Here is a 26,193-nt window from a genome sequence, read left to right as displayed (position 1 = left end):
CCAGCCACGGCCGCATCCCCGGAGCGCGGCGGCGGGAGCGTGGGAACCGGGCGGCGGCGCCGAAGGCGGGCGGCGGGCTGGGCGCGCGGCGGCAGGTAGGCGGCGGGCTCCGGCCTCCTGGTCCCGGCTCTCCCTCCCGAGCCCAGGCCCGCAGGCCAGGCGCGGAGCGCGGGCGGCGGGTCCCCCGGCGGCTGATGCTTGCCCCTCCAAAATCCCATTTTTCTTAAAAGTCTGGCTTGCGTGGAAGCCCTAGGATGGCCTTTCTCAGGAGGGGGAGGACCGACCTCTTTACTGCAAGACCTGCCCTCCGGTCCCGCCCAAGTCCTGCTGCCCGGAGGAGCGCTTGGGAAGCGCCCAGTGACCCCCGGGGTGGTGAGCCAGCTGGCGCAGCGGGGCGCCCTCCGCACCCGTCCGACCCCAGGGGTCCCTGCCCAGAGAGCCCTAGCCCTGCAGGGCTCACAGCTAAAAGGCATTTGGGCGTAAAATGCGCCTCGAGGCAAAGGGGAGACTTTCCCGGTTGAGGTATGTTGCTCACCCCAGGGCTGTGGAGTGCTTGCTGGATGGAGAGACTGGAGGCTGAATGTTCCAGAATTTAAACTGTCCTTTCAACCTGTAGGGGGATGTAACATACTTTTTTTTTTTTTTTCTTTCTTTCTTTTAAACCCGAGTTAGGAGCTGGTCCTGAAATGAAGGTTCTGAGCATGCCCTTTGAGATTATGGGAGGCTCTTCCAAGAAAAGAATTGAGAGTGGTTCAGTCATTTCAGAAAGACTAAGGCCAAAGTGACAAATAGCTTTGATGCTTTTGGTTTAGGGGTGGAGGACATGGGGCTGTGTGGCCACCAGGCAAATACCTCCCCGCCCCACCTCGGGGCCCTGAGAGGTGTGGGAGGTGAGTCTTGCACCTCCTAGGCACATCCTGGAATCTGGCTTGGGTGGGGGCAGGGCAGTTTTTTATCACCTCCCGCCTGGGAAGCTGATTCCTGGGACGCATTTATTGGGATGCAGATTAGCTCCAGATAGGACTTGGCCCTTAAAGAGAATGATTATCTAAAAATCAAGGAAGAGGAAGTTATAAACATGTGACCAGGCTTATGAATTTTTTTCTGGCTTGACACTTGACGGGATTAATGGGTTAGCGGTCACTAAATCATTGTGGGTCATGGAGCTAGAATCTTAGGCTTGTATTGCCACTTAGAATCTTAGAGGTGCTCTCCATGAAAATTCAGGTGGGACTGGCCATGTGCTTAGATCTTGTAACGTGACCTTGGCTTTTCTCTGCAGAGCAAGCAAAATAAGAGTCTGCTGGGGTGCCTGGGGGTCAGGGTGCCCTTCTGGGCTTCAGTGTTTCCTCCTGTGAGCAGGCAGGCTGGATTAGATGGTTTCTAAAGTATTGTCCAGTTTTCCTATTCTGTGATTCACTCTTCCTATCCATGCCCTCTCTCTTTTCTCTTTTCCTGTCCTTATAAATCACCAAGACAGTTGTCCTTAACAATTCTGGGGGTCATGAGTGCCTTAGAAATCTTGATAAGAAGGTGTTGACCCACTTTCTAGAAAAACGCCCATACAAACAAAATCTTGCTTTTTATTTTCAGGAGGCTCCCGGAGCGCGGACTCTGGTTTATAAACCTCGTGCTAAGAGGGTGACTAAAGTCCTAATAAGTGGGCACATTTCATTGAATTGACAGATCCGCAGATACCACCGCTTCTGTTGTGTTCTGGCCCCTCTCACCCTCCTCCTGCACACAGCTCACTCCTCAAGGGAGGCGAGATTCTTCTGTCTTTCCTCCAAGAAGGCCTGCAGGAATCAGTACTGTGCTAGGTTATCTTCTGGGGCATGTTTCCTTTCTCTCACCAGGTGTTCCTCCTAAATCTTTTTTTTTTTTTTAATGAAGATTTTATTTGTTTATTTGAGAGAGAGAGAGGCAGAGATAGTGACAGAGCATGAGTAGGGAGGAGAGGGAGAAGCAGGCTCCCCACTGGGCAGGGAGCCCAACATGAAGATCCACCCGGGACCCTGGGATCACGACTTGAGCCAAAGGCAGACACACAACTGGCTGAGCCACCCAGGCTCTGCCCTCCTAAATCTGTACTTATATAAGCATAAGGGGCTGTTTTGGAATTCTGGGATGCTTGAGGTGCATTCACTTTGCAGGGGAGGAGAGCCTCAGAGAGGTTCAGGTGGTTTTCCCAAGGCCTAGCTGGAGAAAAGCCTTTGCTGGGTCTGCATTTTCCAAATCCAAGTCCAATTCCTATTCCACCACCTGCTTCACCCCATTTACGTCCACCTGTGGGCATGGAAAAGGCACATTTGGCATTTGGGACTCTCCTTCTCCCCAGGACCTGGGCCCCCTTTCCAATCCCACACCTGTAGGGAGGCTGGTTTCCAAATCCTGTACTTCTTGCTTCATGGACCAGCATGGCTCTGGATGTGACCATATTCTTGGGGACATTATGTCTTGTCACTACTGATTATTTCACACCTGCTTGCCCAAAGAGGTCACACTTTAATCAGAAGAATAGAATTTTTTTTTTTTTTTTTTTTGGTGGGCGTCTGTCCAACTGTCTAGGGGATTTCCACCCCTGTTCTTGTAAATGTGGGCTGTGAGTCGATACGGCATGATTATTCTTTTTCTCTTTGCTATTGGGAAAGCTGCCTCTTCTGGCAACAGTCTTCTTCTAGAGGATGTCTTTGGGTACCCTGGTGAGGTCCCCAAATCCTGGTGCCTTCTGGAAGAGTCTAGCCCAGCTGACTTTGCTTTGTCCTATGGCCCCAATTGATCTTCCTTTTTGTTCCAATTGGTTGTAAGGGTTCCTGAGCAAGAAAGTTGGGGCAATAGCATCTGTTAGAATCTTTTCAGGTCCAGGCATGGCCCCAGGTGCTTCATATGCATCCTCTGAACCTTCACCACAAGGATGCCCAGTACTGATAGTTACTCTAGGGCTTCAGTCCCCCTGGCTGGCACTCCCAAGGTTAAATCATGATTCAGGGTCACCCAGCTGGGAGATGGTGGGTCTCAAGGGGACTCTAGCTCTGTCTCAATCACAAACTCTTGCTCTTATCATTAACCCAGCTTTGAAGGAATAATCTAGAAGGGCTATCTTTGAGGATCTCCTTTTTTGGAGCACACAGATGTCCTATTTGCCAATAGACACGGGTCAGACTGGGCATCAAGTGATAGAGTTGGCTCTGAGAGTGATGAGCTGCTTATTAAAGGACGTGGAAATTAAATAAAAGTGATTATTCCCCACGTCATGCTAAAAATGGAATGGTGCTCTTAGACGTGGCTGTGTTTGTCCGGAATGGAGCAAGGGGCGAATGGTGGAAGCAGAACCAGCCAGAACCTTAGGACAGGTGGGTATATGGTGCAGGGCAGCTGCAGATGCCCCACAGAGTCTCAGTTTTCAGGACTGAGAGGGCCCAGGGAAGCATGCTCTTCCCACGGCAGGTGGCTCAGGGTCCTGGGGTCTGTGGATTTCCCCCTAGGCTAGCACCTGTGTTGCAGCCCTCTGATCATGCTGTCAGCAATTCTGGACTCCCAAGTACATGGGGTGCTGTGATTAATGAGATGATATTTGTAATTTCACAGAACGTGTTTTTTTCTTTCCAAGGATGTGTGACCGGAACGGTGGCCGGCGGCTTCGGCAGTGGTTGATTGAGCAGATTGACAGCAACATGTACCCGGGGCTGATTTGGGAAAATGATGAGAAGAGCATGTTCAGGATCCCTTGGAAACATGCTGGCAAGCAAGATTATAACCAGGAAGTGGATGCATCCATTTTTAAGGTACAGACTGGAACTCCTATCCCACATCACCAGCACTTGCTGTCTTCCCTTCGGGCCCACGGAGGCGTTGAGTGACATCTTTCTCCTTTGCTTGAAAAGCCATCTAATTTTGTTAAAGAAACATAGATTGAGTGCTGAGTGTGTCTCCACACACCTGTTGTGTGACTGAACCCCTTTGAGGTCAGTTGGCTGTCGTTGGCCTTTCCCTGGCGGGGGGGTAATCCAGGGCCCTTCCCCACCTACCCTTTCTTTTGCATGAGGCTGACAGTCAGGGAGAGAGAGGACTCATGCAAGGCCCTGAGACCCAGACCTTTACCCTCACCGGGTTACCATCTAAATTCCATTACGAATTCTAGGAAGGGCATAATAAGTCTTTGTACTTTCAAAGTTATTACTTCTGCCTGGCAATATAGCGTCAGCTCAGACAAGAGAGACACCATCTGTCATTGCTTCCGGGGCCGGGTCATGTGGGGTGTCCTGAACCTGCAGCAGAGGTCTAAGAATAGTCTTCCTTCCCCTGAGAATAAGAAGTGCCCAAGCATGGAGAGGCTTGCTGTTTACCAGCAGCTCTGAGCAAGAGAGCTCACTGTGTGCCAGGCCTGACCCACATGTTTGTTTCTCCTCTTGCACGCTCCTCTACAGTGGGTGCTGTTCTTTTCCTGTCCAGGCACCAGGGACAAGGAGCTTGTCCGAGATCTCACAGCTCTTGGGCAGTGGAGCCAGGTAGCCCCACCATGAGCCCATGCTCCCAACCCTAAGTGCCAACCAGCAGAGGTTTCTTGCCATTCCACCAACATTCAGGCAGAGGAGCAGGAGCGAGGGCAGCCCAGCTGGGTTATCAGAGTCCCCTGTGGATTATTGTCACCTGCGGGCTTCTCTGAGGCTCCAGGAATGCAGCTCCCCCACCTGGGGTGATTTGGATCCCTGGGTCATGGTGAGCCCCGGCTTCTGTGATGGCAAACAGATGCACCACAGGTGGCTCAGAGCCCCTCTAGTTCTGCAGGCATTCAGGGTCCAGGGAGGGGAGAGTGGGTGAGGATGAGGGAGGGCGGGGCAGGCTGAGTTGTAGAAGGGAGGGCACTGGCCCCCAGACTGTGGTGAGGGAGGGAGCACAGGTGTGCAGGACCCTAAGCAGCACTGGATGACTGAGGATGACAATCCTCTGATCCAAATGAACAAAAATTTTGGAAGATCATGCCTTGGCCCCAGAGTGGAGCACAAGTAGGTCACAGCTGGCTTCAGAGGTGTTTTGGCCCTTCGGGTCTCTGTGTGGCATTTGCAGTGGGCTCCACGTTTCTGTTACAATTCTGTTACATCTCTGATCTGGGGTCACAGAACTCTTTGGTCAGTTACCAGCTCTCTCCCTGGAGAGTGGACACATGTAGACAGTTTGTACTCACTCACCTTCATGGGGCCCTGTGTAGCCCGAGTGTCCAGCAGATTTCTTCTCATCAGGTCCAGAGCCTGGGTCCTGCCAGGATTTGCAGTGTTACTGTTTGCTCCTTTATCATTCTTGGTGATGCTGTGGATGCCTCTTTTGTAGAGGCATTTTGCCTTTGGCATCAGTATGAACCTCTCTTGGGAAAGACTCCAGCTAAATTTGAGCAGTGCCCAAGGTCCACAGGGTCCACTGGGAATTCTAGGTGATAGATGGCTACGAGCCCGAGCTCCTCAGCCCTGGCATCACTGACACCTAGGGCCAGGTAGTTCCTTCTTATGGGGCCATCCTGGGATCTGCAGCGTGCTTGGCAGCATGCCTGCCCTCAAGCCGGTAGTTTTTGCCCCTTCCTCACTGAGAATCTCTTGGGTTGCTGATGATGACCAGGATGAATGGACATAAGCAGATGTGTGGGGTGCTGAGGGCTCGGTTTGTGAGTGACCATCAATGAAACCTCCAGGAGGGGATAGAGGCTGGGCCAGTAGGTGGCCTGTCCCTGCCTGTGGCTCCTGGTGGCCATGCAAGGCTTCTCCTTTCACCCTGCTCCCTGTTTCAACTTAGGCTCTAGGGGTAATGAAATAAAGCCAGCCCCAGATTTATACGTCTTATGCAATGCTCTCCATGGCCGTTTCAACAGTGTTGAGAAAAATGTGCAAGATTCCCAATGCTTCCGTTCATTACGCAGTCGCTCAGTGTGGCAATCTGAAAGGAGCCCACAATCTCAGCAGGAGCGGGGTGGGAGGGAGATGTGGGCGCCCCCCAGGGCTGGTGGCCACGGGGAGGGTGGCACACTGGTGAGAAATGAGGGAAGAACCCACGTGGCGCTCCTCAGAGTCTTGCCAGCTGGCTGCTATCCTCTGAGGGTGGATCCCTGCGATGCCCAGACGCACCTTTGCTGGGGCAAGAGCCCACAGTCAGGCCTTGGGTGGATGGAGCCAGCTTATGGGTTTTCTGGTTAAGTAGAGAACCTTTAGTTTGGGCCAAAGAAAACCTTTCAAAAATCAGTGAGTTAAGAAAATTTAGTGGAGCGTAAGAAGCCATTAATACCAGAAGATTCTTCACCGTCTGCAGGTGTGATTGTGTGGCCAGCCTCACTGTGTAAGCCGGAGACAGGGGATTGAAAAAGACTGAGCTCATTTTGTACCATCCCTGAGTATACGGAGGCCCTCATACCTACTCGTACTTGTTTTTAAAAAAGTACTTTACATCCTTTTCATAAAGCCGATGGTCATATCTCCCGTTGACCAGCATTGTGATGGGCCTAAATGAACTACAACTTACTTAGTAGTACAGGTATTTCAAATTCAGTAGGCCTTTGAGGAAAAAAAAAAAATAGCATTTGATTTTTTTTTTTTAAGATTTTATTTATTTATTCATGAGAGACAAAGAGAGGGACAGAGACACAGGCAGAGGGAGAAGCAGGCTCCAATGCAGAACTCGATCCTGGGATTCTGGGATTCTGGGATTCGGGGATCACAACCTGAGCCGAAGGCAGATGCTCAACCACTGAGCCACCCTGGTGCTCCACATTTGATTTTTAAAACACGAGATGAGACAATAACGTTCAGTCAGGAGTCATCCATGGCCACAGGTTTATTGATGGCTGCTGAGCGCCAGGGCAGGGTGGAGACTGGCCAGCGGTGGTGGACTCTGGAATCACTCCGCTCCCTCTGGTGTTAGCTTGAGAAGCGTCTTGACAGATCATGCAGCTAAGCTGATATTTTAGAGCCAGCTAGAGAGCCCCTGAAAGGGCCTAGGGCAGTGCTGGAAGCAAGGTACCTGATGCTGACCCCCGGCACCTCCCAACCACAGGGTCCCCGCTTTGCTCTGTGGCGTCCTGGCTTTCTTCACGGGTGAGTGTGAGCCCCTGATGGAGGACAGGGCAGTAGGCCCAGCTGATCCTAACATTGCCTCTGAACCTAAGGTCTTCAAGGCCCACTTGTAATGTGGGTTATTACCCAGTGGTTTGCCAAGTGGGGTGGTGTGGGGGAGTGTGTTGCAAGTTTACCTCCTCAGGGTGCACTTGGCAATGCCTGGAGACATTTTTGATTGCCACAACCGGCATCTCGTGTGCCAGGGATACTCTTAGACATTCAACCGCACACAGGATGGCTTCACCCCAAGGTATGATCCAACCCCTGGTATCAGTAGTTCTGAGCTAGAGAAACTGATTTAACATAACAGAACTTTGAAATTAGTGTTCAGTGTGAATGTGGTTTGCCTTCCTTGAAAAAAATAAATGCACACATGGTCTGCGATGCAGTTAAAGTGCTGCAGTTAAAGACTGGCAGGGACTGGAAGCCCTTTACCTCAGAGGGAGGTTTATGTCTGTGTCAAAGAAGGGGGTGATGCTTCTGTGCACCAACAGGAACATTCCCCCACAGAGGGGATGTGTGGGAAAGGAGGCCTGGACCATGAGAGATGGAGCTGGGGTGTCATGGAGTTCCTGCAAGTGTGGCTCCCTGGTCGCCCACCAGTCCCAGGGATGCTGGCTGAGGATAGTTTCCCAGATCTAACCCATGCTTACGGATGAGAATCTCAGGGCTTGAGGCCCAAGGATCTGTGTTTCTCGAGCTCTTGGGGCACTGGTGCAGGCTTTGAGCTCCAGGACACTGGCTGCAGCGGAACTCTGGACTGGGTCACCTTGGGAAGACTTGCGTCTTCCTGAGTGGTGCTGAGGATTCGAATCCTCCAGCCCTTGTATTAGCGTTGGCTACCAGGTGGCTCTGATTTTGTCTGCTACCCAAAGTTTTAACCTGACAGCACTAAGCCCCCGTGCCCCCCTCCATTGGTGTGTCTGGATTCCAATTTTGAAATCTTGAAACTATGCCCATTCATGTGTTTGTCTGCTTTTTTCTTTTCTTTCTTTCTTTCTTTTTTTTTTTTTTTTAAGTTCTGCCCCATTCTGCACTGTGGCTTTTATAGGTTTCCAGCTTTGAATGTCTGGTCCTTGTTGAGACTGTGAGGTTTGGAGAGGTCAAGAACAGCTGTGCAAAACCGAGAGAGGCAGAAAACATTTCGTTGTCTTTCAAACAGGGCCCTGGCAGTGGGGCAGGGAAGGTTCGAATACAAGCCAAAATGCAAAACACAATGTCTATTAAAAGTAGCAGGGCCTGGATGACCACAGTCAGACTTCTTGCAACTGTTCCCTTTTCATGCTAAATTTTAGCTAGGGGTTGATTTGAAAAAGCAACAAATTGTTCTTTATTTTGAACACTGTAGTTGAAACCATGTGCGACTTCCTCTTTATACTAGCTGGCCTCAGGCTCCTCCTGGCCCTCGGGTCCATGGGCTCCACAGGGGGCAGATCCTAGACATGTGTGTGTGGAGGAGCCAGGGGCAGGGGCTGGATTCTGGCTCAGCTGGATGACCTGGGGGCAGGCAGGGGCAGTGGGCCTTCTGGCCCAGGTCTTCTCAAGACTGAGGTGTTTGAGCCCTGCAAGTCCTGGAATGAGAGCCAATGCCCAGAGACGACTGTCAGGACTGTGAGCATGTGCCGGTCCTGACCATGGCCGTGGCCATCTGTGGTTGGGCAGGGCGGCTGCCTATCTCATGTGTTCCTTTCTTTTTCTCAGGCCTGGGCAGTTTTCAAAGGGAAATTTAAGGAAGGAGACAAAGCTGAACCAGCCACTTGGAAGACAAGGCTACGCTGTGCTTTGAACAAGAGCCCAGATTTTGAGGAAGTGACAGACCGGTCCCAGCTGGACATCTCTGAGCCATACAAAGTTTACCGGATTGTCCCTGAGGAGGAGCAAAAATGTAATTATTCATGGCAGGCGCTGAGCCCAGCAGGGGCTGGCCAGCCTGCAGCCCCCCACCAGAGAGCCTGGGTCTGGGGTGGAAGGCCCGTCCTCTCCTCTGCATAAGCAGATCTTGAGAGCTCTTTGCCCTGACCTCAGCCGCTGTCCGCTGGCCAGGTGGCTGCTCCCAGTGGACAGAGAGGCTATGCCCGTGGAGGAAAGGATGGGGAGGGGTGGTTCAAGGGTGGCCTCCTGCTGCTCACCCTCCCTGCCATCAGACCGGGAGCCCATTGTGGAACCGCCCCCCCCCCCCCCCCCCCGCCCCCAGGCACGATGGCACTGTCAGCAGGAGCAAGCATCCTGGGCAGGGTGGATGGATGAGGAATTCCTTGTTTCCTAGTGCTTCCCAGAGGGGGCTAGGGGATGGTATAGGGGACAAAAAGTCAGTGGGTGGATGGATTGGTGATAAGGATTGAGGGTGAAGGTCTTGAACACGTTTGGGGATGGTGGCACCATTGGCTTCATTGCCAGGGAGCAGACATGCCTCAGCACATGGTTAGATCCTGATCTCTACTCGGGAGCTCTGGGATGTGATGATTTGCATGGGTGTTCTAGCTCCAGAATCCCGATAGCAGTTGTGAAGGGATTAAAGCAGGAGGCTCCTGCCTCATGAGCCACTGCCCAGCTTCCACACCCTGGTCAGACATTGAACCTCAGCCAGGAGGCAGTGGGCTCAGGTTGGGCTCCAGAACCCTTTGCAGAGTGGCCCTGACACGACAGCTTGTGACCTTCCCTGGTTTAGAACATTCTTCAGACACATTGATTAGCCATGAGATGTAGCAACCAGACCATGACAGCCTAATTACTTTCTTCTCCCAAGCTTTTTAGTAGCCCAGGGTGCCTGAGAGAGGCAGAGCCCCCAGACTCTGGCGCTGTGCAGACAATCTGAATTTGAGCTCTTCCTACTGGGCGAAGGTTGAAAATGTTGACTGAGAATTAAAAAAAAAAAAGCTAAAATTGTGACTCTTCCAAATCTGTAGTGAGCGTGGTTCAGAATCCCTTAGCTCTTCCTCCCCGGAAGGACAGAGATTTTGTGGCCAAGGATGTGGCTTGGGTGATGTACCATCCATGGGCCCAGCCTATGGGCATCCCACCCTGGCGAGCCACTATAGTTCGGGAGGGGGGGGGTGTTTCTGAGGTGCTGGTTTTCTGTAGTTTAATTGTGTGTAAATCAGCACCTGACTTAGTGGAACCCTGAAACCCAGGTAGTCAGTAGTGAGTCAAACAAACTGACCTTCCCCTGGACAATCAGGTGACCTTGACAGGGAGGTCTCATAGGCAATGCTCTGTGGGGGCAGGGGAGCAGGGGCATCTCTCCGTCCTCCCTCCAAGTCCTGGATAATATTTCATCAACACTAAATGACTTGTGATTTGAGGGAATGGAGAAGTTTCTCTTCGTCCCCCACCCCCAGGATCGGCCAAGCCTGAACTGGCAGGTGAGCCCAGCTTGTTTATAGCATGGGGTGCGGCCAGCATCACCTGCCAGGATGGATGTTAGAGAAGCAGCAGGTTCTCAGGCGGCAGAGGGACGCTGCATTTGCATAATGTCTAAATGGACCCACTCTGCTCTGTAGTTGAGTGGTTTGCAAGCTACACTGGGGGTGCCCCCTCTACCCCTTACTTCCCCCACCAGCAGCTTCTAGCGAATTCTCGAGTCTGTCAAAGTAGAATCAAGATTCAGTCAGGATGGAACAATGGGTCGGTTAGGTGTGTGTTAGTTATAAAACCTGGCACACTGATCCCTTGATAAGGCGGATCTCTGGCCTGGGGGTGATGCATGGGGGGGACACAAGCCTGGTGTGGGGTGCTTGCTGTGGGCCACTATGTGCCTGTAGGCCATGCCTGACGGAGCCTGTTATCCTGGTGCGCTGTGTGCGTGTGCCTGGTGTGTGCACTCAGATGCACGCTGTATATTTGGAAAGGCCACAGAGACATTTCCTGTCAATTAACTTTAAAAAATGACTCCAATCTGCACACACATTTTGCCAGGAAATCTTTGAGTATCTTCAAACAGCCTGGCTTGTAAATGTAACCCATATGGGTGGTGAATGCCTGGTGTGAAGCATGTCTGATAGGAACTCATTTTCCATCTCAGCAAATGGGGCCCTGGCCACACCACCATCCTTGTCCTCTGAGTTAGAAGCAACAAAACCGACTTCTCCCTCTGACTTTGCCGATCAGACAACTGAAGCAGCATGGGAAAAAATATCTAGGCCTTTTCCAAACCAGGGAAGATACTCACTGACTTTTCTTTCTTTTTCTTTCTTTCTGTCTTTCTTTCTCTCTCTCTCTCTCTCTCTCTCTCTCTCTCCCTCCTCTCTTCTCTCCCTCCTCCCTTCTTCCTTTCCTTTCCTTTCCTTTCCTTTCCTTTCCTTCCTTTCCTTTCCTTCCTTTCCTTTCCTTTCCTTTCCTTTCCTTTCCTTTCCTTTCCTTTCCTTTCCTTTCCTTTCCTTTCCTTTCCTTTCCTTTCCTTTCCTTTCTTTCCTCTCCTCTCCTCTCCTTTCCTTTCTTTTCTTTCTTTTCTTTCTTTCTTTCTTCTATTTCTTTCAACTCAACATTAAAACAAACAAAACCCCCAAAACACTGATTATGGCTTCGATGATGGCTGTGATACCACAGGGCCATTTGTCATGTGTCTGTCCAATTTTTCACAGGCAAATTAGGCATGGCGACTCCTGGCTGTGTGAGCGAGATCACTGAGATGGAGTGTGGTCGTTCTGAAATCGATGAGCTCATCAAGGAGGTAAGGTCCAGCCCTGGCTGCAGAAGCCATGTGGGTTTCGGTGAGGGACGGCATCTCTCCTGCCCTGGCAGGGCATCCAGAGCCCATTGGCTCTCTCGGGAAGCATCTCTCCACTCCTGGGATGGAAGGTGAGTCTGGCCTCCACCGTCTGGCCAGCCCCTTCACCTCATTCCCCAACTTCATCCCAAGGGTCGGGCTGAGCAACTTGTTCTGTGCCGCTGACATTTGCTCCAGCTGTAAATGTGTCCTATTTTAAACTTTTTGAATGGCAGTCATAAAAAATGCATCATGTATTCACTTGGCTTCTTAGGCCACAGTGAATAAATGTAAGTAAACTTGCCTTGCAGTTTGGGATTGTCTGTATGACTTGGATAATTGATGGTGCTAGTTCTCAATGCAGGTGAGCTGCCTGTCTTACAATCTGCAGCTGGTAGGCCTTGTCGGATTGGAAAGGCCTGTAATCACACTCATTAGAATTGTATGTAAACTCATAGTTAATAGGCTATAAGTAAAGACTTAATGGGGTCTCCTTAAGGCAAAACACGTGGGTTTTTGGTTACCGGTTTTAGCTATACAGGTACCCTTTTCTGTTAACATCAGCCTCTTCCCTCTGTTTTTATGGGTATTACCAGGTGTACATTTCATAGCTAAAATAATCCCACACGGTTCTTATAAAAGGTGGTATAGGTGCTATAGAAGTTCTTCCTAATACTCACATGGCGATAGCAGAATTTTTAGGAGTAGCTGGGATGTCAGTGAATGCAGATAACAACATGCAGCCTACCCTAAGCGGCCTGAGGCTTCTGCGGATGGCAGATGTTGAGTTTCTGGGTGGTCTCTGGCAGCAGACCAAGTGAATTCCTGGCTTCATGTCTCCAGCAACGTCCCATTTTCTATAGAAGGCTTTTTTTTGCTGACTCGGCTAAGAGAGTGAGGTGGTTGGGTTGGCACAACGGGATCCCAAGAAAAGCAGATTTCAAAATGTTTGCTGATCAGATTTATCAGCATCCATTAAGGAATGGGTCAGAGGTTGAAAGTCCAGAGGTGGAGTGTTAAGCAGGACTCGCAAAGTCATGGCAGAGTTTGTCCAGTGCCACTGTTCATGGGTGTCCCAGAACCTGTCTGCTTTTCCAGGACATCGGAGCAGCTGGTTGACCTGGCCATTCTGTTTTGCAACAGGTGGTTTCACAGAAAGGCCATAAGCTTTCTAGGGGTCCTGCGGAGGCTTGTAATTCAGGCACATGGCTTGATCGCTAAGCCTGCTGGATTTGTCTTGGATCTTTCAAGATGCAAAGTAATATTTTTCTTTTGTCGTGGGATAAAGGGGACTGTATGGCTCTGGTTAAGTCTAAGCCAACCCCAGAGTCCCACCCTGGAAGTGCAGTGACCACAGTGCTCCTCTGTCTCGCCCCTGTTCTGCAGCCCTCTGTGGACGATTACATGGGGGTGGTCAAAAGGAGCCCTTCCCCGCCGGAGGCCTGCAGGAACCAGCTCCTCTCAGACTGGTGGGTGCAGCAGCCCAGTGCAGGTAAGGATGGGAGTTCAGGAGCCGCCCCCCCCTTCCCACATGGGGCGGGGGGAGACTGGGGCTTATTTGAGTGGTTTACAGTGTTCACTCCTTTCTGCCTTCAGGCAGCCGGGGGCAGATAGGGCCATGGTACTACGTGATCCCTATTTTATTGAAGGTAACTGAGCCCAGAGAGGTACCCCTGGTTGCCATCACTACTGCCTCTTAGGAAGGCCCATAGACCCTTCCCCTAGGAGCGGTCTGCTTGCCCCCATGCTCCTGTGGCTGTGGCAAGCCCTACCTAGGCCAGAGGGGAGAAGGGGCTCTCAGCTGCACTTGACCTCACCACACGGGCCTGCCAGCTACTCTCTTAGATCATTAGGGACCCTCAGAGCCGAGGGGAGCCCAGGGCCAGGTCGGTGCAGCCACTCACTTGGAGCCCTGGATGTGAATCCCATGGGGGGAGGTTGTGTACATGATTTGAGACTCAGCCCACTCATGGGAACACCAGGACTTGTCCCAAGGGGTCACGGGCCTGAATGAGGCATTCATGCATCACTTAGCTTCTGATGCCATCTCCCTCACACCCGCTCACTTTCCACTATGTGACCCTCCTCCACGAGTGCGGGTTTCTGTGTTTGCTCTCTCAGCCTCTTTCTGCTACTGTTACTCTGCAGGAGATTCGGAGGTGACTGTGGCCCAACTGGCTTCAAAGGTCACCAGGCTATGGGGGGGCAGGTTTGTGTCCAGGGCCCCAGGAGAGTCCCCTCTCCCTGCACTGTGATGGCCCCTCAAGGAAAGTGAGCTCAGGGCCCCAGGGCCCCTCCTGCAGATGGGGCCTGGCTGGTGGGCACGCAGCCTAGTAGTATTTCTAGAGCAGGCCTTGGGGTGGGAGGAGATGTGGGCTGAGAGCGTCACACTGACACTTGGTCAGAAATCCCACAGCACAGAGGACGCTTCCTCCTCCTCTTTGCTGGTTGAGTTGAGGTCTGGTTTATGAAACATAGGTTACCGTGCTGGGGGGTGGGAAATCCCAAAGTCCGCAGAAGCCTGTGGCTTTTAAAGAAACTTCTGGAGAAGGGAGCATTTGAGCCAGTTCTCCTCCCCTCACCCCCCAACACGACTGCGTCTGAATTTGCTCTTCTCTTTCTCTGGCAGGCCTCCCACTAGTGACGGGGTACACTGCCTATGATGCGCACCATTCAGGTACGGAGGTGCTCTGGGTGGGTTTGCAGAGTGGGGCATGGGCACTCTCCAAGGCAGAGCTCAAAGGACCTGCAGTGGGTTTGCAAGGGTCCAGGACAAGCCGATCTAGTGTCAAAAGTCAGGACCCCAAGTCCTCCTCCTCTGTTGGAGAAAGCAAGGGCCTAGCCTTCTTGAGGCTCTTCTCAGATTGGACCAACAAATAGATCCAAAGGGCTCTTTATGCATAACTATGCAGGAGCAAGAGCATGTGGACAGCTCATCACCAGCTCTGCCCCTCTTGTGTGACCCCAGGCAGAGTGATGGACCTACTCAGAACCTCACTGGTGTATGGTGAGGATTAACTGTAGCGTGATTAAAATTTTCTGGTAGGGACGTCATTGGTCAACAAACGTCACCAGTGTCTGTCACCAGCGTCCATTTCCTTGACTCTCTTCCATACTCAAGTTCATAATACTAATTAATGGTGATGATGAGGATGATGATTGTGATGATGGTGGTGGTGGGGTGGGGATGATAATGGTGTGGTGGTGGTGGTGGTGAGGATGGTGACGATGATGATGGTGGCTGACATTATTGAATGCTGACTAGGTGCCAGAATCAGTGCTGAGACTTTCATGGCCACGTCTCATTATACCTTCCATCACTCATAGACAAGTGCTGTTACTGTTCCCACTTCAAGGCTCAGAAGCCCTGGGTCACACAGCTTATGGGCTGCAGAGCTAGGATATAGCCTCAGACTGTCCCATCCATGCTTCTGTCCCTTATAGGTGGAGATGGCCTCTGTGACACATTTTTGTCTCATTATGCTGGGGATTCAGACGTCCTGCCAGTGGCCCCTGGAATTTGCATTCTGGCTCACTGACAGTGTCTTTAGAGCAAAGGAAACTGGTGTGTTCCCCAACAGCTGCAGGTCTGTGAGAAGTGAACAGCCTTAATCATCAGGATGGGCCACAGAACATTAGGTCTGGGGGACCAGAGGCCTTTTGGTGCAGAGAGGGAAATGGGGCTCAGACAGGTGTCTGAACTGAGGCCCAAATGGAACAAGTATTTGGGGTGGTGGAGGCAGGTTCTCACCCAGGCAAGAAAATGACAGAGAAGCGATGTTCCTATTCATAGCACTCCTATCACTGCACAGCAGCCCCACAAGCAGGGGACTGTCACAACTCTGGCCTCCCAGATGTGGGAACCTAGGCTTACAGGTAAAATTGCTGGTCAGGGTCACCCCGCTAGCGAGCAGGTTGCTGGGTTCAAAGCCAGGCACCTGGCTGCAGCCTGCACACGCAGCAGCGGCCCCGCTCTGGGAGGCCCTGGCTCACGGGGTCAGGCCTCTGACCTAGTCAGCTCTGGGTTGTGGCCTGGGGAGTCTGCTGACCAGTGCTTTCTGGGTTCAGTGGGGAGCCGGGTGCAGGGCTGAGGCATCTGGGTGAGGAGGAAGTGTGCTCAGTTGCTCCAGAGCTGTCGAAGCACACAGTGAGTGAAGCAACCCACAACACTGCTTCATGCAAAGAAAATCCTACAACACTCTTCTAGAAGTTGTGAACTTTGGTGCTTCTGTTTAGGTCATCCCCCCCCACCCCAACCTGTGTAAATAAGTCGATGGCAGGGGTCCCCTGTTCTCAGCGCTGCAGGGGCGAGATAATGAGCGAACAGGCGGGTGAAGGGTGGTGGGAGTGCCGGGCTCCTCTGCGAAGTGGAAAGGCCCCTGCCCCTGGTCTCTTCAGTGCTAGTTGGTGCCCAATAGACTTCAGACACTGCCAGCCTCAGTTTCCCCACCTTCCTGGGGAGATCAGAAGTCTTGATCTTTATGTGAAAGCTTCCCAAGTGAAATGTTGACCATAACTCTGGATTAACAATACCCCACTGCCCTGGTGGATCTAAATGTGCCCATGGCTGCCTATGCGCGCTCTCAACTGTGTTCACTATGTTTGGGGGGGCAGGCGGCATTTGAAATCAGACAGTGGGGCTCAGTGCTAAAGAACCCAGATGTGGAATGGGCGTGCTGGGGAAACGAGTGAGTCCGGTCTCCCCCACTTAGCAGTTGTGCCATCAGAGCAGATGCCTTAACCTGTCTATGCCTTTTTCCTTACCTGGAAAATGGGTATAATAATGAGGAGCCTCTACCTCATTAAATGTGCAGGTAGGTACAGCACGTGAGGACAGCTCCTGGTATATGCTGCATAGACCAGGAATTAGGATGTAGAACTTCAGGAGTCTCATCTACACAGCTAGCTTCTTGTCCTGTTACTCTGATTTATGTAGTAGTAGCTGCTGGTGCAGTGCTTACATGTGCTAAGCACAAACGTGAGCTCATGCAGTCCTCAGCCACCTGAGGGGTTGGGTCCTGCTATTCTCTTCTTTGCTGGTGGGAAGACTGAGGCACAGAGTGATGAAACTGCTTGCCTCGGGTCCCACAGTTGGGCTCCCATGTCAGGACATCTCTGCTCCTGGCATCGTTGCTTTGCTGCCACTGTGGTGAGGCCATCCCCCGGTGGGCAGGTGGCTGTTGGGGGGGGGGGGGGACAGGACAGGTCACAGTTGGCTGCTGAGACTTGCAGAAGGGCTGGCTGGAGTTACATGGTGATCTCAGTGGTGGCTTCTCCGTGGGCCTCTGCTGCTTACCTCTTGGGTGCAGTGGTCCTCACTCAGGCCCTTCCAGCGCAAACCTTCCCCAAGCTAAGCTGCCCTGTGGCACTGGGGTCACCAGGATGGCCTCCCCCAGGCATCTGTGGAACACTGTCTGCCGCTCCCAAGGGAGCAGTTCACTGGCCCAGAGGTGGTGGTAGGAAGAAAGCCTTGGCAGTGGCAGAGCGGAGGTGCAGAATGGTGACAGAGTCATCCAGAGTGTTTCCTTCATCTGGGACAAAGTTCATGCAATTGTTGTGGAGTGAAGGAAGTGGAGTGTGTCATCAGGAGATGCAGATACAGACTTGGCATGGTGGGCGGGGTGGTGAACAGGGCATAGCCAGACGTGTGGTCAGATGCTGGCGCTGCCACTTACAGCCAGGTGACCCCCCACCCTCCCTGGGCCTCCCACATGTCACATGAATCAGATCGGAACACCTGAAGCTCCCAACCCTGCGTGATTCTAGAATGCCATTTAACTCCAAATGGAAGAACGTGGAGCCTGTGAACGGTAGCGGGAGTCTTATTCTTTGAGCAAATGATTTTTAAGCAGAGCCCAGTGAGTGGGAGGGTCCGAGGAATTATAGGTACATAGCAGCATTAACCCAGGTGACCACCCAATATGTCTGCCCCTCACAGTTGTGTGGGTGGTGCACTGCACAACTCTAGGGGTCACCATGGATTTGGGCAGCTCACAGTTTGTGTGGTTCCAAGGGGGCATCCCAGGACAGATCTAGGACACTTAGAAGGTGCCCCAAACTCACCAAGTTCACTGATAGTGCATGTAGTTCTTATAGTTTAAGGATATTAAAATGCAGATTTCGCTGGGACTGTCCTGGAAGTTAGCTGTTGTCTTCATTCCTTCCCTAGCTTAAAGGTTCCCAAACTTCAGTCACTTGAACCACACGTTTTGCAGTGGGTTTTCATATCTTGATACCACCTGTTCTACTATTAACATTCTACTTTTCACTAAGTGTCACTTTTTAAGACTTATTTTAAATGGAGACCATCTATGCCTGTAAAAGGTGAACCAGTGCCACTTGCTGTAAGTAGGAATTTAGAGGTCAAAGCACTGTTCAGAAATTCTGGTCCGACGACACCACCTGCCCGAGGCTGAGAGACCCATTTTCTCCCTTTGTTTAAAAAGGAGTCGGTCAGGGTTTCCTGTGAAGGATCCGTCAGCACCAAGCTGAGGCTGCTTCTTGAGGTGACCCGAGCCTGAGAGAATATTGAAAACGGAATAATAGTATTTCCGTGTACTTCATGTTGTGTCCCTGCCACCCGCCCTCAATCCTAAACGTAGCTGATTCAGGGAAACACTGGCTTAATTTGAACATTTTTCAGACTCTTCCAAGAACAGGTTTAGATGAAGGGTTTGGGGGAGAGTTATGATTTAAAATCCAAGGAACCCCAGGGGGACTGTGAATTTGTCAAGAAAAGATCGCGTCTCTATATATTTCCTAACCTGGAGTCCTGATCTAGCATTTGCGTCTGTTACGAGTTAGGGAGTGGGCCACATTGTTGCAGAGCATGGAAAACAGTGTATACGGTGTGTCCTGTGTGTGTGTGTTATAGGACCTTGTCTACCAGAATTACGCAGTAGCTGGGAGATGGAGCGATTTCACTAACTTCTAAATTGTACGGGTCATTGTGACCTTTGCCAGAGAGTGGAGAGCACCATAGTGGTTTTTATATTGAGTCATTGGTTTCCGTAGCCCTTCTGTGTATTCATTCATACTTGTAAAAACTTTATTTCTAGAAGGGGTGCATGAGGTCCCAGGCACACAAGCAGTTACCACCCCCCACACACTGGTGGGGAGCAAGAAAAGACCTGCTGGGGAGGCCCCTTCCCTGCAGCCCCTGACCTGCACCCCTCCTTCCTGCAGCTTTTTCCCAGATGGTCATCAGCTTCTACTACGGGGGCAAGCTGGTGGGCCAGACCACCACCACCTGCCCCGAGGGCTGCCGCCTGTCCCTGAGCCAGCCAGGCCTGCCCAGTGCCAAGCTGTACAGTCCCGAGGGCCTGGAGCTGGTGCGCTTCCCACCAGCGGACGCCATCCCCAGCGAGCGGCAGCGGCAGGTGACGCGGAAGCTGTTCGGGCACCTGGAGCGCGGCGTGCTCCTGCACAGCAGCCGGCAGGGCGTGCTTGTCAGGCGGCTGTGTCAGGGCCGCGTGTTCTGCAGCGGCAATGCCGTGGTGTGCAAGGACAGGCCCAACAAGCTGGAGCGTGACGAGGTGGTCAAGGTCTTCGACACCAGCCAGTTCTTCCGAGGTCGGTACTGCTGCAACCTGCTGCCCTGCACCTTCGTGATCGCGCCCCCTTCCTGGGCACAGCAGGGGTGTCCCCCTGGGTCCAGTCCTGGGCTGTGCATTCTTGCTGAACCATCCTGGGGAACTTCTTTGAGCCCTGCCTTCATGCCTGCTGGGAGGATTAAGGACCCTAGCACCTTGTAGCTCCTTTGTGGACTGTCCCAGGTCCTGGGAGCTGGTTAGAAATGCAGAGGCCCCGCCCCAGCTTGCAAGGTCCCCAGGGATCCATGTGGCACATTCTGGGACACGGTGACCTTGTACCTTGTCCTTGGACGATGCTGGCACACAGAAATGGCATGCATGAGCTGCTGTTCTGTGGGGCATACATAGGCTTAGCATCCCGTCCTGTGTTTCTCCTAGAAGGTCAGGGTGGCTGCAATCAGGCAGGCCACCTCCCTACCCTGTGTCTGCTCTCTGTTCCTCCACCTGTAACGGCATCGGCCTCCAGCTTGGGTCAGGTCTCCTGCCACCCGGCCTGCAAACTCCCGAGGGAGGCAGGTGGCTTCCCTGGAGAAGGAGCCCTGCAGAGGGTGGGCCAAGTGGCATGAGCTCAGGTGTGAAAGCCCCGAGGCGCCCACTGGGGCAGAGGATAGATAGACAGCACCCCTTCCTTGTCTTTCCAGAGCTTCAGCAGTTCTATAACCACCAGAGTCGGCTTCCCGACAGCAGGGTGGTGCTATGCTTCGGAGAAGAGTTTCCAGATATGACCCCCTTGCGCTCCAAACTCATTCTGGTGCAGGTAAGAATGGGCAGCTTCGGGCTGCATCTCCCAGCCCCCATGTCGGGACTCCACTTATCCCTGGGCTGGAGAACAGGCAGTAGGGGCAGGGGACTCCACCTGTGGGCCGAGGCAGGCCTGGGGAGACCTCAAGTGGAGCTAGTAGATTCTTGCCACCTTCGAGCCATCTTCTCATGTTCTGGGACTCACAATCTATGTGTTCTCCCCTTGCCTTTTTTTTTTTAAAGATTTATTTATTCATGAGAGACACACAGAGAGGGGCAGAGGCACAGGCAGCGGGAGAAACAGGCTCCCTGCAGGGAGCCCGATGTGGGACGCGATCCCCGGACCATGGGATCACACCCTGAACTGAAGGCAGATGCTCAACCACTGAGCCACCCAGGCATCCCTCCCCTTGCCTTTTTTTTTTAAGTCAAAACCCCCTAGCAAGATTCTACCTTTCTACGTTCAACTGACTTAAGGTCTGAGAGACAGATAAGGCTTTGCAAGCCCTTACGCAATCTAGTCCAGAAGTTCCACTCTAATGGTGGAATTCTGGACACTGGCTGCTACCAGTTTGGGACTGCATTGGGACTGTACATAGGAGTCTTTGCAGGAATATCACTTACCCTTTCCATGCACCTGCCTATTTGGGGCTCATTCACTGGGGACTCCTGGGGCAGTTCTCAATGATAGCTTTGGACTGGATAATGAGAGGACCTGGCTAGAGTCAGAGACCGTCCCAGTGGACTTCCCACCTCCACGTCTGACTGTGCCCCTCCATCTAGATCGAGCAGCTCTATGCCCGGCAGCTGGTGGAAGAAGCTGGGAAGAGCTGTGGCGCCAGCTCGATGGTGCAGCCTCCTGAGGAATCCCAGCCAGACCAGGTCTTCCGGATGTTTCCAGACATCTGTGCCTCACACCAGAGACCTTTTTTCAGAGAAAACCAGCAAATCACGGTTTAAGCCTCTCCTGGGCACCCCATTCTGCCCATGCCTCATGTTTCATTATTACAATTACTGTTGTAATTATTTAAAGATGTGGATCCCTCTGACCTGGGGCGGGATGCTTCACTCTGCTCTTAATTTAGTAAGGGCATTCCCCGAGGACTTGACGTTTAAAAACAGTCGCGTCACACTTCTACTTTGAAACCTGCACCAAATGATCTGGATGCTGTAACTATAATCTGTGATTCAAACATTTATTTCCCTGCATTTCCCCTAATTATCATTAGTTGCCAGATTCTCTCAGCGTTCAGAGATAAATGATCTTTCCAAAGACTTGGCATTCAATTCTCCTAGCCCATAGCTGCTTCCGGGGAAAAAGATTTGAAATCTCAGATCAGCTTGTCAGAACAAGGCTGCTTTTTTGTCTTTACCTTGTGTTAGAGCTATAGATAGATGATTTCATATGCTTGATTCGATGTGGAGTGCCTTTACTGTGAAGCATGTTAATAAGATTTTTTAGAAATACTTAGATAACAGCCTCTCTTTAGCAAGTGAGAGCATAACGCCAGGCTTGTTAGAGGAATGTACGTCCCTCCCAGGACACGTTGCCAGAGGGCGTGTCCAGCACCAGACGAACTGGTGTGTTCTCACCTTCAGACCATGACAATTTTCCCTCTGGGCCTTACTGCCAGGAAGCTTATAGCTAAATTTTTTTTTCATTTCTGTAATTAAATCATCCCTGATACTTTGCTCTTTTCTTCTAAATGGTTTTGACCTGTTTAAAAAATATTCATACTTTTACTTGTCCTATTTCACATGTCCTATTGTAAACTGCTTTGAATTTTTTTTTTTTTTTTTTTTTTATCAAGTGAGCAGGCTATAAACCACAAACGCAAAAAGTAATTGTAGATTGTGCCTTCGATTCAGTGAACCCATAGACCAGCTGGTGGTGTTGAGCATGTGGTGGGTGTGGCTCGGGTGGATTGGAGGATGTGGATGAGAGGCATGCGCTTCTCACCACTACCCTGGTCCTGGGGTGGACAGTGGCAGGGATGGTGTCTTCTCCCTCCCTAGGACTCCTTGAAGTGCCAGATGGCCTCAGGTCATACTGAATTCTCTTCAGAGGGGTCCTATGCTGGGACTCAAGTTATTTCCTAGCGACTAAGATACAGTGACTACCCCGAAATATGTCAAAATGGCAAGGGCAGGTCAGCCTTCCCACCGACCTTGTCTTGTGCATATAACACATCTCCATGACTGCTCTAAAACCACTTTCATGATTAAAAAGCATTTGAACATTTTTTTCTGGGGTGGGGGGCGGGGGGAGTTGTATTTTGCTATGTTGGGGATTAGGGTGCCCCTTCCCTGGCTGTGTGTCCTGTGTGCTGTGCAGGAACTGGTGGAGGCTGGCCAGCCAGGGTGAGCATAGAGCAGCAGCAGGTGCCCACTGTGTGGCAGGGGTGGGAGGAGCCAGCTCCATCTTCAGTATGGACAGCAGGCAGGGTAGGGGAGGCCCTGCTGGCTTTCCCTCCATTCTCAGTGGGGTGGGGAGAAGAGCCTTGGCCCCATTCTTTCTCCTTTATAACCCAGCAGCAGCATCACTGGCTGCCGCCACCCTGGCTCAGTCTCACTGTGAAAGGGCAGGAAGGGGCCTTACCTGTCAACACTCATTTTGCCATGTGAGAGAAGCTGGGGTTTGTGGGCCCCAACTTAGCCAGCCTGGCAGCCTAGTAACCATGGGTCCCTAATTTCAAATCCAATGCCTGTTCCCTTTCCCCATGGCTACTTTCATGAAGGTGATGTAGGCGTCGCGTGTGTAGCAAGACTCCATCATCCTGGGCCCCTCGGGTAGTGTTTGATTCCACCTGCAAACATAGGGAAATTAAAAAAAAGTGGCTTTTCCTCTTTAGCCAACAAAGCCAGCATCACATTATCAAGGATAATAGGTCTGTTTTCTAAAAGTATGTCAGAGAACAGTGGGTTTCGGTGTCTAGCTCAAACAAATGGTAAAGCATTTATCTTGAATATGCTAAATGAATATTTATTTTTGTATCCATTTAAAATGTATATTGATCTTTTTTGTTCTTTATTTTAATAAAGTGCTTTTTAAAAAGCTGATTCGTGCTTTGTGTTTTGTTAAAGTCACTGTAAAATATTTCATCATTTTTACCTGATTCTGGGTCCTTTAAGGGGGAATTGAAACAGTGCCACGCTAGGAGGATTCAAGGATTTTTTTTTGCTTGTTTTTCTCTCATCCCCAAAACAACAGCAAAAAGGTATAGAGGCTTGTAGGTCAGAGAGTTTTCTGGATGCAGAAAATGCAGGGCATGCTAGGTTGTTTTTTTGAGGTCCGGGAGCCTGTTTGGGTTTGTGTGAGCTGATGGAGGAAAGTGCAGAGGGTGTGAAGGGAGGAGGAGGTTGGTGGGGATAGGACAATCTTGGAAGGTGCTGGACCCCGAGCTGGGTTGGCCACACATGATGGGGATGTGCATCCTTCCATTCACACACATACTCAACTGTGCTGGGTTCTTAGGGGATACAGCAGGGACAGGAGGGGCCTAGTTTGGTCATCATGGAGGTTGCTTCATGAGAGGTACCTGTTGAACAACCAAGGACAGATCAGTCTGCTTCAGGGGGGCCCAGACCCCAGCCAACCCAGGGGGCATGGTGTTCCCAAGCGTTCCCCACCATGCTCCATTGACAGGTGACAGGCTTCCTCAGACAAGCCCCGTAAGCCTGGGATGGGTCTCATCCTCGGCACAGAGATGAAGGAATGAAGGCAGGGCCCATGGGGGGTGGACTGTGGCCATTAGTGTCCTGGGACAGCTTGGGGTGAGAGGCTATCTGATGAGGCCTGGCTGCGAGGCTTGAGGTTGCGGGGCCCAATGACCCCCGGAGGGGTGGCTGCTGGCCAGTCATTGGCTCTCTTAGAAATCTCACTGAGTCACCCTAATTCCCCCATGTTGCAACCAGAACTTTGTTTATCAGGAAACCATTTTCTGCTTGTGGATTCAGGGTCAAATGTGGAAACTGGACAGAGTCTGCTTCTTGCCGGAGTTCAGCATGCCTCTGCAGACCGTGGTGGACAGACCCTTCTCACTCAGCTTCCCATAGGGCCAAGGGAGGCTGGGGTGCTTTCATCTGCCAAGGAGGAGGTTCAGGGACCCAATACTTCAGGAATGGCCAGGAGTTCTGAAAATGCCCCAGGGTCCTAGAGGTGACCTGACTCTTGAAATGTAGGACCTCCTCTGGACGAGAAGCTTCTGCAAACCAAGGGCAGCCCGTGGGACTGGGCTCATGAGACACTGGGTCAAATAAGCAGCCTTCCCTCTTCATATTCTAGAAACATTTATGCAAATCAAGACTTTTTTTTTCTTCTATGAAGATAATTCAACTATCACTTTCTGAGTGATCACCCCTTGGTGCACTAACTTCTGTAAAATCCATTAGGGATGGAAAATTTTGGTTTTCCTTTGTCATGTCCAGAGGGTTAAGATGCTACCCCTGCCCTGGGATCAGCATCCACAGGATCTGCAAGGCCTGGGGTCCTAGGAGAGGCCTCGTGCTCCTGGACTGGCGACTCTCCATGGAGAGGCCACCGTGGGAAGCAGGAAGAAGGTATTTGTGTGAGTGATTCAGACTCTCCACACGAGAAAGTGTTGCAACCCGACTACTCAGAAATATTTAGAAATTCTTTCTAAAAAATGATCTATAGCAAATGACTGTAATTTTAGCAGCTCAATTGGCTGAGGGAGGAGGGGTGGCTTCTCAGTGGAAAGTGTGGCTGTTTTTACTAAAAGTAGGGGAAGCAGTAAATGCCTTGACCTGCTCAGAATCTCTATCTTCCTCTTGGGCATGTGCACGACATGTTGCACATTCAAGTTCTCTCTCGTGCTAAGAAACCCATTGGATCCAGCATTTTCTGAATGTCCTTGATCTGATGTGCAAGTTGTCTTTGGAAGGGGTGCCTCATCCAGCTTGATCTACTTCAGGCCTCAAGAGGAAAATGCGTGCATTTCTGTTTTGGTTGGGCCGCCTTGTCATCTGGACTGAGTCTTCCAGGAATGGGAGCAGCTACCCCTCTAACTACCCTCGAACTTACATTTTATCTTGCTCATGGATGTCATGGGTCAGAATTTAGACAGGACACAGCTGTGTTGGCTTTTCCCCTGTTGTGCGAAGTCTGGGGGTTCAGCTGGGAAGGCTCACACAGTGGAGGATGACTTCAGTGCCCTGGGGGGTGGAATCATCCGGAGACCTTTTCATCCACATGTCCAGGGCCTGGGCCGGGAGTGCTGGGAGGCAGGGGACAGCTGAGGCCACGCTTGGCCTCTTCGTATAGCTGGGCCTTCCTCACAACACGGCGGCCCCAGGGCAGTCCAGGGCAGGCGGCTGTTGATAAACTGGCCTCAATGCATGCTGCATCAGTCAAAGCAGTTATAGGCCACCCAGACCAAGGATCGTGGGCAGGGTCCCCACCCCTCCATGACAGGAGTGTCAAGGAGCTGGCAGTCGTGTTTGAAAACCACTGGGTGGGGATGAAACATCTTCTACTTTGCCAGGCATCCCGCCTACCCTCGTGGAAACATAGCCTCTGCCCCCCGGCCTGGAAGCCCAGCTCCATTCTGCCCTGGTCATCTGAGGCCCAGACAGGTCAACCTTTCCCTCAATCCACCGTGGGAGCCCAGTCATGGACACTCGCCTTCTTCAGAACGTAGGGCTTCCCTTGGGAATACCAATCACTGGATCAGGGTGAGAGCATGAGGTGTTACTGTGTGAAAAAGACCCTGTCCCCACCCTAAGTGAGGGTGCAGCAACCAGGGAACTTCTTGGGGGTGGCGAGGGCCTCGTGTGGGTTTCCCTGGTCCCTCCCGTCCTTCTGCTCCTCACCTCTTGGGGGGAGGCAGGGCCGCCTTCCTTGCTGTCATCCCCAACACTAGGGCTCTGCCAAAATGTGTCTGCGAGAGCACGAGATGTAAGGAAAGGTCATGCCATGGGTTCTGGCTCCTGTGGGGGCCAGGAAGGTTTATGGAGCTTCCAGCTCCGCCACCCATAGCTGAGTGAGTGAGGGCAGGTGAGGAAGATCCCCCACCCCATGCCTCAGTTTTCCCATTCG

At 51.7% G+C, this 26,193-nt stretch overlaps 1 protein-coding gene across 1 annotated transcript; it reads left to right on the top strand.

Annotated features, from left to right (window-relative positions):
- Nucleotides 1–5: 5 nt before the first annotated feature.
- IRF8 (interferon regulatory factor 8) lies at nt 6–23,195 on the top strand. The gene is made up of 9 exons (XM_072731381.1): nt 6–95; nt 3,611–3,785; nt 8,799–8,982; nt 11,678–11,766; nt 13,189–13,294; nt 14,432–14,479; nt 18,988–19,374; nt 20,036–20,151; nt 20,919–23,195. The coding sequence occupies exons 2-9, from the start codon at nt 3,612–3,614 to the stop codon at nt 21,093–21,095; spliced, it is 1,281 nt and encodes a 426-aa protein (XP_072587482.1). The 5' UTR covers nt 6–95; nt 3,611; the 3' UTR covers nt 21,096–23,195.
- The last annotated feature ends 2,998 nt before the right edge of the window (nt 23,196–26,193 follow it).

Source organism: Vulpes vulpes, chromosome 12 (genome assembly GCF_048418805.1).
Source record: "Vulpes vulpes isolate BD-2025 chromosome 12, VulVul3, whole genome shotgun sequence".
Lineage (NCBI taxonomy): Eukaryota > Metazoa > Chordata > Mammalia > Carnivora > Canidae > Vulpes > Vulpes vulpes.
This window is presented reverse-complemented; position numbering and strand designations above follow the sequence as displayed.